The 17347-nt window shown below is 37.8% G+C and overlaps 1 protein-coding gene across 4 annotated transcripts in view; it reads right to left on the bottom strand.

The window, feature by feature from the left end:
• RNGTT (RNA guanylyltransferase and 5'-phosphatase) overlaps positions 1–17347 on the bottom strand; it is a 249562-nt gene that overhangs the window by 189966 nt on the left and 42249 nt on the right. For all 4 annotated transcript variants that reach the window (XM_061427846.1, XM_061427844.1, XM_061427847.1 and 1 more), the window contains exons 7-8: positions 15394–15503; positions 14103–14204 (exon numbers count right to left, since the gene is read on the bottom strand). In XM_061427846.1, coding sequence (XP_061283830.1) covers positions 14103–14204; positions 15394–15503 — 212 coding nt within the window. The remainder of the gene's footprint in view (positions 1–14102; positions 14205–15393; positions 15504–17347) is intronic.

The raw sequence follows: 17347 nt of genomic DNA, 5'->3' as shown, positions 1-17347 counted from the left end.
TTAATAATTTATTTTAAAAAATGTGAATCTCTTACCACAAATGCATTCTGGAGGATATAAATAGTTCATTATAATGAGGATATCTTAAATTATAAAAAGATTGCTACTTCTATCTTAAATATCTTGGAATTTCTTGGATCACTTGATCTGGGGGAAGCTGGCTGCCATGTAGTAAGGATGTTCAGGCAACTATTTAAGGACACACAGAACTCCAGAGTTAGTATGAAGATTACTTTAAACTGAAGACATTTGAGATTCAAGAGATGCTGAAAGAAGCCTTCCCACAAAAGCAGAAACTTCTGGAAATGAGGTTTCCATAAATCACCTCTTTGGAGTATATTCAGTTCCAGCAAGGGGATTGAGAATGAAATTATCTTAAATCCCCTCTCTGGGGGAGTTTTACAGCCATGAGGAAGATGGAAAAGACCAATCACGCTAGCATAACGAAGATTATCATCAGCTTTCTTATCTCCTGTTGCTATCCTAAAAACAGGTTTTCCTAAAGAAAACCATCTGTTCTTCCCATAGAAGAACTTTACTAACTTTAGTCATTTAGCAAGTCACTTATTTTGTGCACTCCCAAAGGCATACGAATAAATTTTTTTTTTTTTTTTACTTTTCTTTCATTCCTTTTTTTTTTTTTTACTCTTCTTTCCCAGTTTAATCCAGACTCCCAAACACTAAACACAAGCAAGTGCAAGAAGTTTTTCCTCCCTACCCAGTCTATGGACAGGCCCACAAGGCAAGGGATGGAGGCTCCAGGCCAACAATCAGCAAAGAACTGAGGCTGCTATCAACCACATGAGTAAGCCTGGAAGTGGAGCCTCGAGATGACAGCAATCCTGGCCAAAAGCTTCACAGAAACCCCATGAGAGACAGTGGGCTAGAACCACCCAATTAAATCACTCCCCAGAACCATTAGATATTAAATGTTTGTTGTTTTATGCTGCTAAATTTGGAGGGTAATCTTGAGGTAATCAGAGGCGACTCACTGGAAAAGACCCTGATGATGGGAAAAATTGAGGGCTGGAGGATAAGATGGTTGGATGGCATCACTGACTCAATGAAATGAGTTTGAGCAAACTCTAAGAGATAGTGAAGGATAGGGAAGCCTGGTGTGCTGCAGTCCATGGGGTCGCAAAGAGTCCAACAGGACTTGGCAACTGAACAACGACAGTCTTGAGATAATCTGTCAGGTGGGAACAGACAACTAACATAACAAACATTGATGAAGACAATGAAGGAAAGGAAGGAAGAGTATCAGCAAATGAACTACTACAATACATTTCTGCTGGACAAGAAACAGATGGAGAGATGCTGAGAAGCATAGTGACCACAAAAGAAGCTGTTTTACAAAATCCCAAAGAAGATCCAGACCCAGAAACATCAACTAACAAGAGTAACAGTATAGACAGAAAAGAAAAAATTGGTTATTTTTAATTATGTAAAACAGTTAAATCCCCACAACTCACAGAAAAGACATACTAGTTAACCGTTTCCTAAGCAATCAATCAATAAAACTGGAAAGCCCTTCTTTTAAAAAACTGAACCAAACCCTTAAGTAAAGCAACTACCACATGGGTAATGGTGCCCAGAAGCAAAGACTTCTCCATACAGTAGGACTGAAGGTCCTCCAAGCACAACTGCTTATTATGAAGCAAAGCTGTCAACGTGACAAACCCAGCGGACTTTCACAAAATTCCTTTCAAGCAGTTTTTCTGTCTTTTTTTCAAATGCAGCTAACCAAGGATCACTGTACATTTCAGAAAACCAGAAACATGAAGAACAAAGATGATTCGAAATACAGTAACTCTATGCTTTCCAGTTAGTATTCCCATAAGAAATTCAAAATGGTATCATGTCCATAAATTATGAACAGGTTGGCATAGAAAGGTATAAGCAGACAGTAAGAATGCATGTACTCTTGAAATTTAAATGCATAAATACTGAAATTAGTAATTCATTATAAGCATAGAGGAAAAAATGAGAAAGCTTATCAGAAAGCTGAAAAAAGAGACCAGCAGATGAAAAGCATGACAGAAAAGATTAGAGAAGAAAAAGAATCTAGGCAGTACAACAACCAATAGTAGGTTTAAAGGGGGAAAACAGAAGGGAAAAAAGGAGCAAATAGGAGAGATAAAATTACCCTGAATGGAAGAACTCAGGTTTTCAGATTCAACTGATTACCAGGTGCCAATGAACGGAAAGGTGGGGGGGGGGGGGGTAGTGTAGACTCACATAATTAGTGGGTCCACTGAAAAACTTCAGGACAAGAACAAAGAGAAAATTCTAAAGGTTTCCAGGGGCAAACCACGTACACGGCACTAGAATCAGAATTATAACACAACTTTTATCAGTGGCAGAGGTTAATAGAAGTTAAGGTTTTTGTTATTCTGAGGGAAAATCATTTCTAAGTTTTATACACAGCCAAATTACTAAACTCAGGACCAGAGGAACAGCATTTTCATACACCTAAGCATGCTTATGGGTTACTTCTTATACATAACTTTCTTAGAAAGAGGCTGAAGGAGGTACTCCTGCAAAATAAGAGAATATACCTAAATTAAAAAAGAAAGGATGGGAAGAGAGGGAGGGAAAAAAAACATGGAATCCAGAAAGCTAGATCCAACCAGGATAAAAACTGGGAACAGAGCTTTATACACAGGCCAAAAATCACGGAAGGCTATAAAAGAGAAAAAAGTCTTTGGGGTAACAAAAAATAATTCAAAGAAGAAATAAAATGAGTCAAACTTTGAAAAAACTTGATTATAGGGTAAAGGCAACGATCAGAGTTAAAAAGAACCTATTTAAACTTGACAAAAGGAACATTCTACTTGAAGTGGTAGAGAAGGCATGACTTTGAACTCTGGGCAAGGTGGCTGTCTTTAGTGGTCAGCTCCATCCTAGCACTTGCTCTCAATGGATCTGGGTTGAGAAGTAAGCAAATGACCCTACCCCGATTCCTTTGCCAACACCCTGGAAGGAGACTGGAAAAAAGGGGAAGGGAAGAAACCTACTGATTCGTTTCTGTCAGCATCTCAGGTGGCACTGAAGGCAGCAGCCACAAGATGACGGCAGGGCTCTTTGGGGCAGAACCCCCGGGGAGTGGCTGCTGGCATGCAGTGGTGAGCAATCCCAGCAGCAGCAGCCACACAGGCAGTACCTCTTCCTGCTGCTGGGCAGCAAGTGCTAACCAGGCTCCCACCAGAGGCAGCAGCAGCTCGCTGAACCTCTCTCACCCTTTTGCTTTCTTGTTCTCACAGTGTCTTTGTAATCAATTCTATGTAGTAAGCCCCTATGTGTGAGAAATATCAGAGTGATTTCTTTTCACATCATAAAAAAGGAAATATATTCCTTTCCACTAACCTCAACAACAGTTCAGTAAGAAAAAAATTTTAAGTATTTTTTACCATTTAAATCAACCTTGACAGAAAACAAAAAAACAAAAACCTATGTTTAACAAACAGCATGTAAATGTAAACAGAGTTGAAAATATTAAAGTTAGAGCTAATGTAAAGAAGTAGATGGAAAACCTGGAACTCAAAAGTTTCTCAACTCTTTTAAGAGTTAAGAAATACTGGGTCACCCCTAGCAGTCCAGCGGTTAAGACGCCACCTTCCAATGCAGAGGGTGTGGTTCAATCCCTTGTTGGGGAATTAGGATCCCACACACCGCTCAGTGTGCCCCCAAATAATCAATTAATTAAAAAATAAAAGAATTAAGGAATACTATGTAAGGGTTATTAGAATAAAGGGAAGATTAAATATAGAGGCATGATAAATGAGGAACTATCAATAACAGTTTTATCTGTAATAAGAAACTAGAAGAAAGAACAGACGGGCAGAAAGAAATTGGTGAGCCACATTCTCATGACCATATTAGAAACTCACCTAAAGTTAACTAATAAACATCAACATAAACATGTTACTCACAGACTTGAGGATAATCACAGGATAAATTAAAAGAAATAAAAAAAGAAAAGCTAAAAGTGGTTGCCTTAGACCTTGGGAGATATCACAGGTTCATTTCCAGGCCACCACAATAAGACAAATATCACAATAATCGAGTGGGGGGTGGGCAGTGGTTGCCTTTAGGGAGTAAAAATGATAGGAAGAGGCAATGGAGAAGTGACTTTCAATCATAAGCTTTCTAGTATCACTTGATTTATTTAATCTGAAACAAGGCTTACCTTAATAAACAATTTTATTTTAGTCATCAGATGACACCACCCTTATGGCAGAACGTGAAGAGGAACTCAAAAGCCTCTTGATGCAAGTGAAAGTGGAGAGTGAAAAAGCTGGCTTAAAGCTCAACATTCAGAAAACGAAGATCATGGCATCTGGTCCCACCACTTCATGGGAAATAGATGGGGAAACAGTGGAAACAGTGTCAGACTTTATTTTTCTGGGCTCCAAAATCACTACAGATGGTGACTGCAGTCATGAAATTAAAAGACACTTACTCCTTGGAAGGAAAAGTTATGACCAACCTAGATAGCATATTGAAAAGCAGAGACATTACTTTGCCAACAAAGGTCCGTCTAGTCAAGGCTATGGTTTTTCCTGTGGTCATGTACGGATGTGAGAGTTGGACTGTGAAGAAGGCTGAGCGCTGAAGAATTGATGCTTTTGAACTGTGGTGTTGGAGACGACTCTTGAGAGTCCCTTGGACTGCAAGGAGATCCAACCAGTCCATTCTGAAGGAGATCAGCCCTGGGATTTCTTTGGAAGGAGTGATGCTGAAGCTGAAACTCCAGTACTTTGGCCACCTCATGCGAAGAGTTGACTCATCGGAAAAGACTCTGATGCTGGGAGGGATTGGGGGCAGGAGGAGAAGGGGATGACAGAGGATGAGATGGCTGGATGGCGTCACTGACTCGATGAACATGAGTCTCAGTGAACTCCGGGAGTTGGTGATGGACAGGGAGGCCTGGCGTGCTGCGATTCATGGGGTCACAAAGAGTCGGACACGACTGAGCAACTGATCTGATCTGATCTGAATAGAAAAATGTTTACTAAAACAGAAAAATATTTAGGGTGCACTTATTATAAGGTATAGACATATTCATTGATTTTGACCTAATTAAGAGGATTTGAAAATCTTTCAAGTTAATAGAAAACTGCAAAATTATTATTCATTGCACAAATCAGATAATTAGTTCCAATACTGGTAAACAAATCTCATGAATCTATCTGTTCTAAGGATAAGAAGCCTCTGTTGGTTATTTTAACTAGTTACTTTTAGATTAAATAGCGCTGTTCACAATAAGAATACAGAGTATCATTAGACTTCAAAGTGTAAAATCAAATGGTATATTTGCACTAATTACCATGAATATTATAGGTCATGCTTTTCAGAACTTCAGAGTCACGCACAAATTAAATATGTAAAATACAATATCCTTTTAACTGGTCTTCCATGAGAGAGGGTAAAAAGCCACATTGATTTCTCAAGATTTATCTTGATCTGGAATAAAATTTTAAAGCCACGAAAAATGGTTTGGACAGCACTTACATATCAAAGGGGCTGAAAGGTGTGAAAAATATTTTTATTTTTATAAAATAATCAGTCCTCATGAGAAGAAAAGATCAAAAGAAATATTCCAAAGACTTTGTTTATTTCTTACATTTGTCCCTTGACATGATTGATTACTTCCAATTTTCTTTTATATACAGCACACCTTCCTTAAAAAAAAATTACAATTCTTTCAAACATTTTTTCACTGATTCACAAACTCTTTGTGAATTTTCTTTTTCAGTCAACCTAGTACTTACCATTTCTATAATAATGAACTACAGCATGTGAGCAAATAACCAATTCTTAAAGTATCATGAAATTGTGAAAAAAATAAGTAGGAAAATCCCCTTAACCTCTCATCCAGGTAGCTCATACCTCACACTGGTAGCTCTATAGCTGAGATGGGAGTAGGGGACAGATGTCCTCCAGTGAGCTTAGTAGCATTCAGATCAGATCAGATCAGTTCAGTCGCTCAGTCGTGTCCGAGACTTTGCAACCCCATGAATCGCAGCACGCCAGGCCTCCCTGTCCATCACCAACTCCCAGAGTTCACTCAGACTCACGTTCATCAAGTCAGTGACGCCATCCAGCCATCTCATCCTCTGTCGTCCCCTTCTCCTCCTGCCCCCAATCCCTCCCAGCATCAGAGTCTTTTCCAATGAGTCAACTCTTTGCATGAGGTGGCCAAAGTACTGGAGTTTCAGCTTCAGCATCATTCCTTCCAAAGAAATCCCAGGGCTGACCTCCTTCAGAATGGACTGGTTGGATCTCCTTGCAGCATTAGGCAACACTAAATAACAACTGTGTCTGTATCTCTTCTGTATTCCACTATCACAGGTAAACACCCATCTAGGATACCCATTATTATACTCCTAAAATCAAAATGAGCACTCATATTTCATATGGAATATCAAGTAACGCCCCTAAGCAGTTCTTTGTTACCTCTCCTTATTTCTCATGCTTTGTACTATACACACTTTTACTACATCTCTTACTACATCTTAAAGCTGCTTCAAGGTCAAGAATTGTATTTTGCTTTCCTACAGTGGCTTATATTGTCTTTGAGACTCTCTAATTCCTAAAGTAGCACGGTTATCTAGTAAAGCAATAAATATTATTTCTTCAAAGACACAGATTTTGCCATTAAGTGAAAGTGAATGTTGTTCAGTCGTGTCCGACTCTTTGAGACCCCATGGACTATACAGTCCATGGAATAGTGCAGGCCAGAATGTTGGAGTGGGTAGCCTTTGCCTTCTCCAAGGCATCATCCCAACCCAGAGATCGAACTCAGGTCCCCTGCACTGCAGGCGGATTCTTTACCAGCTGAGCCACAACGGAAGGCCATTAAGTGAAAGGGGCAAGGCAATTCCAATTATCATCACCAAGCGATTTGAGGGAAACCTGATAGTCTTCTATAGTTTATAACAGAAGAGTATATATAATTTATATGGAGGATCAGGCAGTTTTTTATCACTGTTAATATACATATATGTAATATATATGAGGAAACAATGCAAACAGTGAAAGACTTTAATTTGAGGGCTCCAAAATCATTGCAGATGGTGACGCAGCCAAGAAATTAAAAGACGCTCACTCCTTGGAAGAAAAGCTATGACCAATCTAGACGAATTAAAAAGAAGAGACATTACTTTGCCAACAAAGGTCCATCTAGTCAAAGCTATGATTTTTCCACCAGTCATATAGGGATGAGAGAGTTGGATTATAAAAAAAGCTGATCACCGAAGAATTGATGCTTTTGAACTGTGGTGTTGGAGAAGACTCTTGAGAGTCCCTTGGACTATAAGGAGATCAAACAGGTCAATATTAAAGGAAATCAATCCTGAATATTCATTGGAAGGACAGATGCTGAAGCTGAAACTCCAATACTTTGGCCACCTGACGTGAAGAACCAACTCATCTGAAAAGACTCTGATGCTAGGAAAGATTGAAGGCAGGAGAAGGGGACGACAGAAGATGAGATGATTGGATGGCATCACCAACTTGATGGACATGAGTCTAGACTTGATGGACATGATGGACACCAGTCAGTCCAAGAGCTGGTGATGGACAAGGAAGCCTGGTGTGCTACAATCCATGGGGTTGCAAAGAGTCAGACACAACTGAGCAATTGAACTGAATGTGTGCGCATATATATATATATCACTTAATATATATTTTTATATATATTTTATCACTGTTAATATTTTTTTTCCTCATATATTTGACTTCTATAGCATAGCTCTATTTAAAAACATATATATTTAGGCATATTAACGACAGGGATTTTTATTAATGTCTCAAAGTTTCAGATGCTCATTACCCCTAGAATATGGACAACCTCAAATTTTAACCAGGGATTGCTCTTATGTTTGCAACACAGGTTTTACCTGTATATGTTCTGTTTAGCTCTAAGAGTTTTTGAGCCAAATTTGGTAATGAATTCAGTTGATTTTCTATTCTTAAGTAGCATTTCAGAGATAGTATCTCTGTTAATAAGTAGTAACTCTCATATTAATAAGTAGTTTAATTAAAGAAATTAATATTTAAAGGTCCTTTTTATCCTTTAGCAAGTCCTAAAGATGTGACTAGCTGACATCTATTTCAGAAGTTTGATTTTAAAATATTAGACTGCTTTTGTCCTATACCCACTTTTATTCTTGTACAGTAACTACCCCACAACCTAAGAGAATTTTGAATGGATTCTGGGAAACTAAATGCTGATTACCAAGTGAAAATGACTGCCCATGGAGTCTTACACTATGGTAACAATAACATTTATTAAACATCATGCTAACAACCATTTTACATGAATCTCCTTTAATCAATTAATGGACAAATCCTCAGCTATATCCTGAACTCAATGGCTGGCTAAATATTGCTCTTGGAGAAGGAAATGGCAACCCACTCCAGTATTCTTACCTGGAAAATCCCAAAGACGGAGGAGCCTGGAGGGCTACAGTCTATAGGATCGCAAAGAGTTGAACGTGACTGAGCAACTACACTTTGACTTTCAAACACTGCTCTGGTTTAGATCACTGATTTTTAAACTGTGTTCATTCAACAGGGCACTAAGGGCAGTGGTTCCTGGACTTGGCTAGAAATCAGAAGTAGCTGGGGTGCTTCTGAAAACCAAATTCTCAAAGCCAACTAAAGCCTACTGAATTTGGATATCTAGATTTTTTCTTTTTAAAAAAAGAAAAGCTTACTATGATGGTAATAGGGGCTTCCCAAGTGGCTCAGTGGTAAAGAATTTGTTTGCCAATGTCAGAGCCACAGGGTTGGGAAGATCCCCTGGAAGAGAGAATGGCAATCCACTCCAGTTTTTCGCCTGGAGAATCCCATGGACAGAGGAGCCTGGTAGAATACAGTGCATGTGGTTGCAAACAGTGAGACATGAGTGAGCGACAGAACACACACGCACACATGATCGTAACACTATGACAATAGTATAGTGAAAGTGAAAGTGTTGGCCGCTCAGTCTTGTCCGACTCTTTGCGACCCCCATGGACTGTAGGCCACCAGGCTCCTCTGTCCATGGGATTCTCCAGGAAAGAATACTGGAGTGGGTTGCCATTCCCTTCTCCAGGGGATCTTCCCAACCCAGGAGTCTCCTGCATTGCAGGCAGATTCTTTACCATCTGAGCCACCAATGTAACCCAAACATCCAGCAGCCTTTGGGACATGCTATCCTAAAAAGTTCCATGGTGACCTTAAGAGGGCACCCAGAATACAATCCCACATGCTGCCCCAAAATGTTCAACAACCAAAGCAGCCCCACTTTTGTCTATTTCAGATAATGGTAAGTAAGATGTGAGCTTAGAGAAGGAGTAAGAGTAAAATGAGTTCCACTAGTTTCTTTTTTTAACCAATTTACTACCAGATATCATCAACTATGGCTTTAGATCAATAAATAGTGTTTCTGATGAACTTCTAATCACTCCTTGTTTGTCTCCCTTCTCCAAGAAGGGAATATAAGAAAGGAACATAGGAGTTACAGCTTTCTTGTGTTCCTCCCAGATGCAAAAAAACTGGCCTTGCACCCTCACAGTATTAATAGTCCTAATGAAACTGTTAAAAAACAGGACCAGAGTCTTCAAATAATGAAACCTGGTTTGGGGTTATCATCAGAAATATGGTGCTGAATTTTCATTAAGTTCCAAAATGAGCTAACTATATAATGAAGAAAAACAACATTAAATCATATCTTAGAAGCCCAATTTCTAAAATACAGAACAATGAAGGGGGGAAAAAAGAAAGCTACAGAAGACCAGAGTCGTACTGCCAATTTTGCCTCTAACTAGTTACAATGGCAACCCACTCCAGTACTCTTGCCTGGCAAATCCCATGGACGGAGGCCTGGTAGGCTGCAGTCCATGGGGTCACTAGGAGTCGGACACGACTGAGCGACTTCACTTTCACTTTTCACTTTCATGCATTGGAGAAGGAAATGGCGACCCACTCCAGTGTTCTTGCCTGGAGAATCCCAGGGATAAGGGAGCCTGGTAGGCTGCCGTCTATGGGGTCGCACAGAGTCGGACATGACTGAAGCTACTTAGCAGTAGCAGCAACAGTTACAAGATTAAGGCAAATATTTTATTTTCTGGATTCCACCCCCCTCAAATATATCCAGACACACTCAGTTCAGTTCAGTCACTCAGTTGTCTTCGACTCTTTGCGATCCCATGAATCACGGCATGCCAGGCCTCCCTGTCCATCACCAACTCCCGAAGTCCACCCAAACCCATGTCCATTGTGTCGGTGATGCCATCCAACCATCTCATCCTCTGTCATCCCCTTCTCCTCTTGCCCTCAATCTTTCCCAGCATCAGGGTCTTTTCAAATAAGTCAGCTCTCTGCATCAGGTGGCCAAAATACTGGAGTTTCAGTTTCAACATCAGTCCCTCCAGTGAACACCCAGGAGTGATCTCCTTCAGGATGGACTGGTTGGATCTCCTTGCAGTCCAAGGGACTCTCAAGAGTCTTCTCCAACACCACAGTTCAAAAGCATCAATTCTTTGGCGCTCAGCTTTCTTAATAGTCCAACTCTCACATCCATACATGACCACTGGAAAAACCATAGCCTTGACTAGACGGACCTTTGTTGGCAAAGTAATGTCTCTGCTTTTTAATATGCTGTCTAGGTTAGTCATAACTTTCTTTCCAGATGGTCAACACCGAAATCAGATTGATTATATCCTTTGCAGCCAAAGATGAAGAAGCTCTATATAGTCAGCAAAAACAAGACCAGGAGCTGACTGTGGCTCAGATTATGAACTCCTTATTGCCAAATTCAGACTTAAATTAAACAAAGTGGGGAAAACCACTAGTCCATTCAGGTATGACCTAAATCAAATCCCTTATGATTATACAGTGGAAGTGAGAAATAGATTTAAGGGACTAGATCTGATAGATAGAGTGCCTGATGACTATAAATGGAGGTTCGTGACATTGTACAGGAGACTGGGAGCAAGACCATCCCCAAGAAAAAGAAATGCAAAAAAGCAAAATGGCTGTCTGAGGAGGCCTTACAAATAGCTGTGAAAAGAAGAGAGGCGAAAGGCAAAGGAGAAAAGGAAAGATATAAACATCTGAATGCAGAGTTCCAAAGAGTAGCAAGGACAGATAAGAAAGCCTTTCTCAGTGATCAATGCAAAGAAATAGAGGAAAACAACAGAATGGGAAAGACTAGAGATCTCTTCAAGAAAATCAGAGATACCAATGGAACATTTCATGCGAAGATGGGCTCGATAAAAGACAGAAATGGTAGGGACCTAACAGAAGCAGAAGATATTAAGAAGAGGTGGCAAGAATATACATAAGAACTGTACAAAAAAGATCTTCACAACCCAGATAATCACAAAGCTGTGATCACTCACACTCACCTAGAGCCGGACATCCTGGAATTTGAAGTCAGGTGGGCCTTAGGAAGCATCACTACAAACAAGCTAGTGGAGGTGATGGAATTCCAGTTGAGCTGTTTCAAATCCTGAAAGATGATGCTGTGAAAGTGCTGCATTCAATATGCCAGCAACTTTGGAAAACTCAGCAGTGGCCACAGGACTGGAAAAGGTCAGTTTTCATTCCAATCCCAAAGAAAGGCAATGCCAAAGAATGCTCAAACTGCCGCACAATTGCACTTATCTCACACGCTAGTAAAGTAATGCTCAAAATTCTCCAAGCCAGGCTTCAGCAATATGTGAACCATGAACTTCCAGATGTTCAAGTTTTAGAAAAGACAGAGGAACCAGAGATCAATTTGCCAACATCCGCTGGATCATCGAAAAAGCAAGAGAGTTCCAAAAGAACATCTGTTTCTGCTTTATTGACTATGCCAAAGCCTTTGACTGTGTGGATCACAATAAACTGTGGAAAATTCTTCAAGAGATGGGCATACCAGACCACCTGACCTGCCTCTTGAGAAGCCTATATGCAGGTCAGGAAGCAACAGTTAGAACTGGACATGGAACAACAGACTGGTTCCAAATAGGAAAAGGTGTACGTCAAGGCTGTATATTGTCACCCTGCTTATTTAACTTATATGCAGAGTACATCATGAGAAATGCTGGGCTGGAAGAAGCACAAGCTGGAATCAAGATTGCCGGGAGAAATATCAAGAACCTCAGATAAGCAGATGACACCACCCTTATGGCAGAAAGTGAAGAACTAAAGAGCCTCTTGATGAAAGTGAAAGAGGAGAGTGAAAAAGTTGGCTTAAAGCTCAACATTCAGAAAACTAAGATCATGGCATCCGGTCCCATCACTTCATGGCAAATAGACTGGCAAACAGTGAAAACAGTAGCTGACTTTATTTTTCTGGGCTTTAAAATCACTGCGGATGGTGATTGCAGCCATGAAATTAAAAGACGCTTGCTCCTTGGATGGAAAGTTATCACCACAAACACACTACGTCTCCCTAGAAGAGTTCACAAATTAAAAATCCTTTCCAGGCATAGCTTTATTTACAAGTGAGTTTCTAAATATTAGATACAATGTTATGGCCCTAATTAATACGTATTAGGAAATAAGACAGAAGTAAATTCTTATTAAATGCAATATTCAAAGTTGTTATATATCAGAAAAAAACTACTTACTTTGTGACCAAAAGAAAATTAGGGCTAAACATAAATTTATCTGCTCTGATATCTTCCCTCAAGAGGAACTAAAAAACAGCTAAGTGAACAAATCTAAATTATAGCAGTGTAACATCACTGAATTGTTAATAATTTGATTTACTCATTCTGTTCCTAAACAGCATAAAACATCATCTGTTTGCAGTTCACTGAAAATTATTCCAGAGATATCTAAAACCTCTTCAATATTCCTCTCAGTATATAAAACTTTTCTAGTGTAGCATCTCATTATCCTAACCACACTATTCCTGTCTGAACATTCAGTTCCACTCACTGGAATAAACATCTGCTACAAACCTTATTAACGAGATACATATCAAAGGATCCAAGCAAGTTACTAATTTCCTGGGGTAATTACACTGTTCTGTATAAAAACCATTAGAGCAGTAACTATGTTCAGAAGCTCCCTGAACATATTATAGACAGTTTATCTACATAACAGCTATTTCTACAAGTCACCAAGTATTCGTCAGGACAAGTATAGCATGACTACATGTCTAGCACTCAATTAAAACAAAGGCATAGGACATTTTTATGAGAAAAAAAATTTACAATTTACATTTCAAATGTATACATTTAGTGAATTGCTTATATAAAAACTCAAAACCAGAAGCTAAGCAATAACTACAATGAATTGTGTATTCAATTTTTCTTAAAGCAAGAATGCTTGTATATATATGTGTATTACATATACATATATATATACACACATACACATATAATACACATACATCAGAAGTATATGTAAGAATATCTGTAGCTATCTTTTACTCAGTGTCCACTGTATGCTAATTGTTTGGAATTACTTTATTTAATAAAAATTTATTTTTATTTATTTTAATATTTAAATTAAGTAAAATTTATATTTTTAACATATTTTAAATATTTTTAATAATTTTAATAATCAAAGGGTATCAATATTTTTAAACTTAGGAATATGAAATGTGAAGCTAAGCTCTGTTGTAAGAATAGAACCTTAAGAGTGGATAAAATTACAAAAAGTATTAGTAAGGATTAACAGAAAAAGAAAAACTATAGAAGGAATAAAATACAGAATGAATCGGGGACTTGGTAATTTTTAGATTATAAACTCATAATACATTTGTTAATTTTAGAAGTGCCCAACAACCATTAAAGACAAGGTGGTGGGCAGCAGTCATACCAAAAAGTACAATATTATTAAGAAAAAATACTTTCAGATTTAAGTCTGGTATAGATTCATTTCAAACTAACATAAATCTGAAACCAAATATTTAGAAAATGAAAAAGATAACTAGTAGACAACTAAGAATACTAGCAAAACAAAAACTATACAATATATGAAACAGTTTATTTTGCTGTTCATGTCACTCCCAAAAGTACAAACCTTCTCTCACAACAAAGCTATTCTTCAAGCATTCGGGTAATTTAGTACATAATTTAGTATAACTTTTCTTTTTCCGAAGTCTAACTTACCGAGTACCATCTGCTTTCCAGCTTACTTTATATGGCTTCTGCTCCAAAAGTTTAATGTTTTGCTTGTCCATGGAAACAGGCTGTGCTCCAGGGAATCCAGACCTTAACGAAGATCACTGTATCACTATTATGGCTGGTATCCATACAAAGCAATACATGTCTTAAACCAATCTCACACGAGTCACACATGTAGCACAATGGTCTCCCAATTACGAAATTAACATCAGTTGGAGTAATATCAGCTTTCACAAGAATGCTAACAAAATCTTATCATTTTCTTCACATTTTAAAATGCGAGTTAACAAGATCCTACATGCCACTATGAATTATGACTACTGGGCTAATTTTTAAATATTAACATACATGATCTAAATAGTAAAGCACATATATTTACAAGTCTTTTACTTCAGGAAGAAGTTTAAGTCTTGCCTTAATTATCTTACATGCTCTAGACCCCATATTTCTCCATCATGACACTGCCAACTTGGCATAACTCTGCAGGGTTGGCAAGTTTCTGCTCAAAAGATGCCCAGAAGTGACAAAACAGGAGAAATTTAGGTCGAGATTAAGGTACACTGGCAAGGGTTTAACAGAACACTAAAACTGACATCACTTCATCATAATTTGCAGCTTTCAGTTAAAATTATTTCTAGTTGATTGATCTGTATGTACCAGTCCAAAAGTTCTTTATATTAGGAATTTTTAACAATAACCCTATTTCATCATGTTCTAACTGTATTACAGTTTTCTGCCACAGATGGCAAAGACCAACAGGAATGATCACAGACCAAGACCTGAGAGCAACAGATAAGAGCCATGAACTCTCTCCTGAATACTCTGCTATAAAATGTCTTATGAATATCTTCAAGTCATGGTAAGGGGTAGAGTATATTTAAAGCTGATTCTTCTAGGTTTCTGATAACAGAAAAACTGGAAAGTGAGGCTCATTCAAGTTTCACCTCTTCTTTCTTAATAAAATCATAAGGGCAACCAAAACTCTAATCAGCAACAGTAGAATCAAACCCACAAAACAAATACCAGAAGATAACAATAGTAATTTTCTATTCCTCTAGAGAAGACATGTGAGTCATCTAATTTTGACTCAAAAATCTAATTACACTGTTTATCTTGAGAAAAATCTGATAAACTTTTGCTTGACAAAAAATTCTATGTAAACACAGAAATTTCATGGAGCAAAGAAGCTATGTCACCGTTTGCATTAATGTTAAGTACTGCAGAGTAAGAATACATTTTATTTAAAACTTTAATTAAAATTTAAAATGCTTATTACCCTTCCCAGCCACAGAATTGATGACACTTCTGCTGTACCTCTCCTAACTTTGGCTGAGTTGTTACTTGAGTTACACCTTTAACAGTTACACCCTCCAAAAAAATAGCACCCTGAAAATAAAAGGAAAAGAAAAATACATTAGAGTTCAAATCTATCTACAAAGACTAGACGGAATGATAGATTCATTTATTTTCAGAAATCTGAGTAAATATATGCAACAAATAGTCTGCTACAGGAGGTTCTGTAGACTTCCCTGGATTGTACACTAGTTTTCCTTAATCCAGCATATGATTTTCAATGTACATATACAGCCCAGTGTCTATATCATGCTATCAAAGCAACCATGGTCACTATTCAGGAATCATAACAGCAATAATAACTTACCCACCATTTACTCAGTCAGGCAAAGTACCTGGAATTTTACAGTTTCTCTAACCTTTATAACAATTCTGAGAATCAGACTGCATTACACTTATTTCATAGATGAACAAATGAGGCATAACGATTTTATGCAATTTATTCAAATGGTAAAAACAGAATTTGAACCCAGGTCTAAACTATACCATTCACCAAAGATTCTCATTGAAGAGGATGGAAAGTTGTGTCCCTAATGGAACTTGGATTTTGAGATACACACCTACAATATATACCTTTGTAAACTAGAATAAGACTCTAACAGTAGACAAAATGGCTAAGCTATAGTCATTGGATGTATCAACATAAAAACTAAATATTACTCATCACTGAATTTTTTTTTAATACAAAAGCTTTTGGTTTATTGTTTAACAAACATACACAGGATTCAGTAAAGGTTACTAACTGAATGAGATCTAATGCGTACATTCTCCACTGCTTTGACCCACACAACTTCTAAATGATTTCCAGCTAACTAGTTAGGATTGAACACTTTGTACTTTTTGTTGCTTAGTCGCTCAGTCATGTCCAACTCTTTTGCAACCCCATGGACTGTAGCCTGCCAGGCTCCTCTGTCCATGGGATTTCCCAGGCAAGAATACTGGAGTGGGTTTCCATTTCCTTCTCCAACATCCCTGAAGTTTTAATCTAAATCCTTTAACTCAGAACTACAGAAAATGTATTATTGTATTTCATAGCAAATATACTTTTAAAATATCACAGAGAAGTGAAGCAGATGGAGAATTTATGTATCAAATAAATAAATCAAAACACTCCTCGAAATTTTAGACACTAAAAAAATAGTCTAGATTCATGTTACAATTACTTTGCAACCCGTAAGAGGGCTGGCATCGGTCTCAAGAAAAATCTATAAAACAACTCTAGCTGTTAACTTAATTAAGGAATAAAAAATATGGTCTGCAAACTGCAATGATCAATCTTCTGGCAAAGGCTTGGCAACCTGAACTATTTGGGAAGGGAAAAAAAATGCAATTTTAGTACATATACATCTAGAAAAGTCCTAGGTCAAATCTAGAAGAGTCCTAGGTCAATCCAGCAGACGCTGATCCTACTTTTTGCCCCTAGTTCTGAATCATATTTTATAGTTATTTAAAATGTCATCTACTTTGTTTTCCTTCAAGGGAGGTTCCATGAGCCAAAGGATGAAAGAGTACCATTCCTCTCCTATTATACCATAACCTCTCTTTATCAGCCAATGAAGTTTCTGTTTTAGAATCATTTCTCCATTAAATACAATAACTAAACAGAGTATTTTCAAAGGAAAACTTAATCAGGGGGTTGTTTTTTCAACATAGTTACTGAGATACTCAAATAACTTCAATATCCTGATAAAATTATATCTTGTACATATTAATTAAAAAAAGAAAGCATCTTTACTCTGAAAGTACTAATAGCATAGAAGTTTTACATGAAGAAGGTATCCAGTCTCACCTATGAGCATGTATTTCCTAAGCAAAGACAAAAAAATCAATGATAATTTCTGAAAAGCAAAGGTCAAATTAGCATAAATTAATCCTAA

The sequence above is a fragment of the Bos javanicus genome, chromosome 9, assembly GCF_032452875.1.
Source record: "Bos javanicus breed banteng chromosome 9, ARS-OSU_banteng_1.0, whole genome shotgun sequence".
Taxonomy (NCBI): domain Eukaryota; kingdom Metazoa; phylum Chordata; class Mammalia; order Artiodactyla; family Bovidae; genus Bos; species Bos javanicus.
The sequence above is the reverse complement of the archived record's forward strand: the minus strand, read 5'-3'. Positions and strand labels throughout refer to the sequence as shown.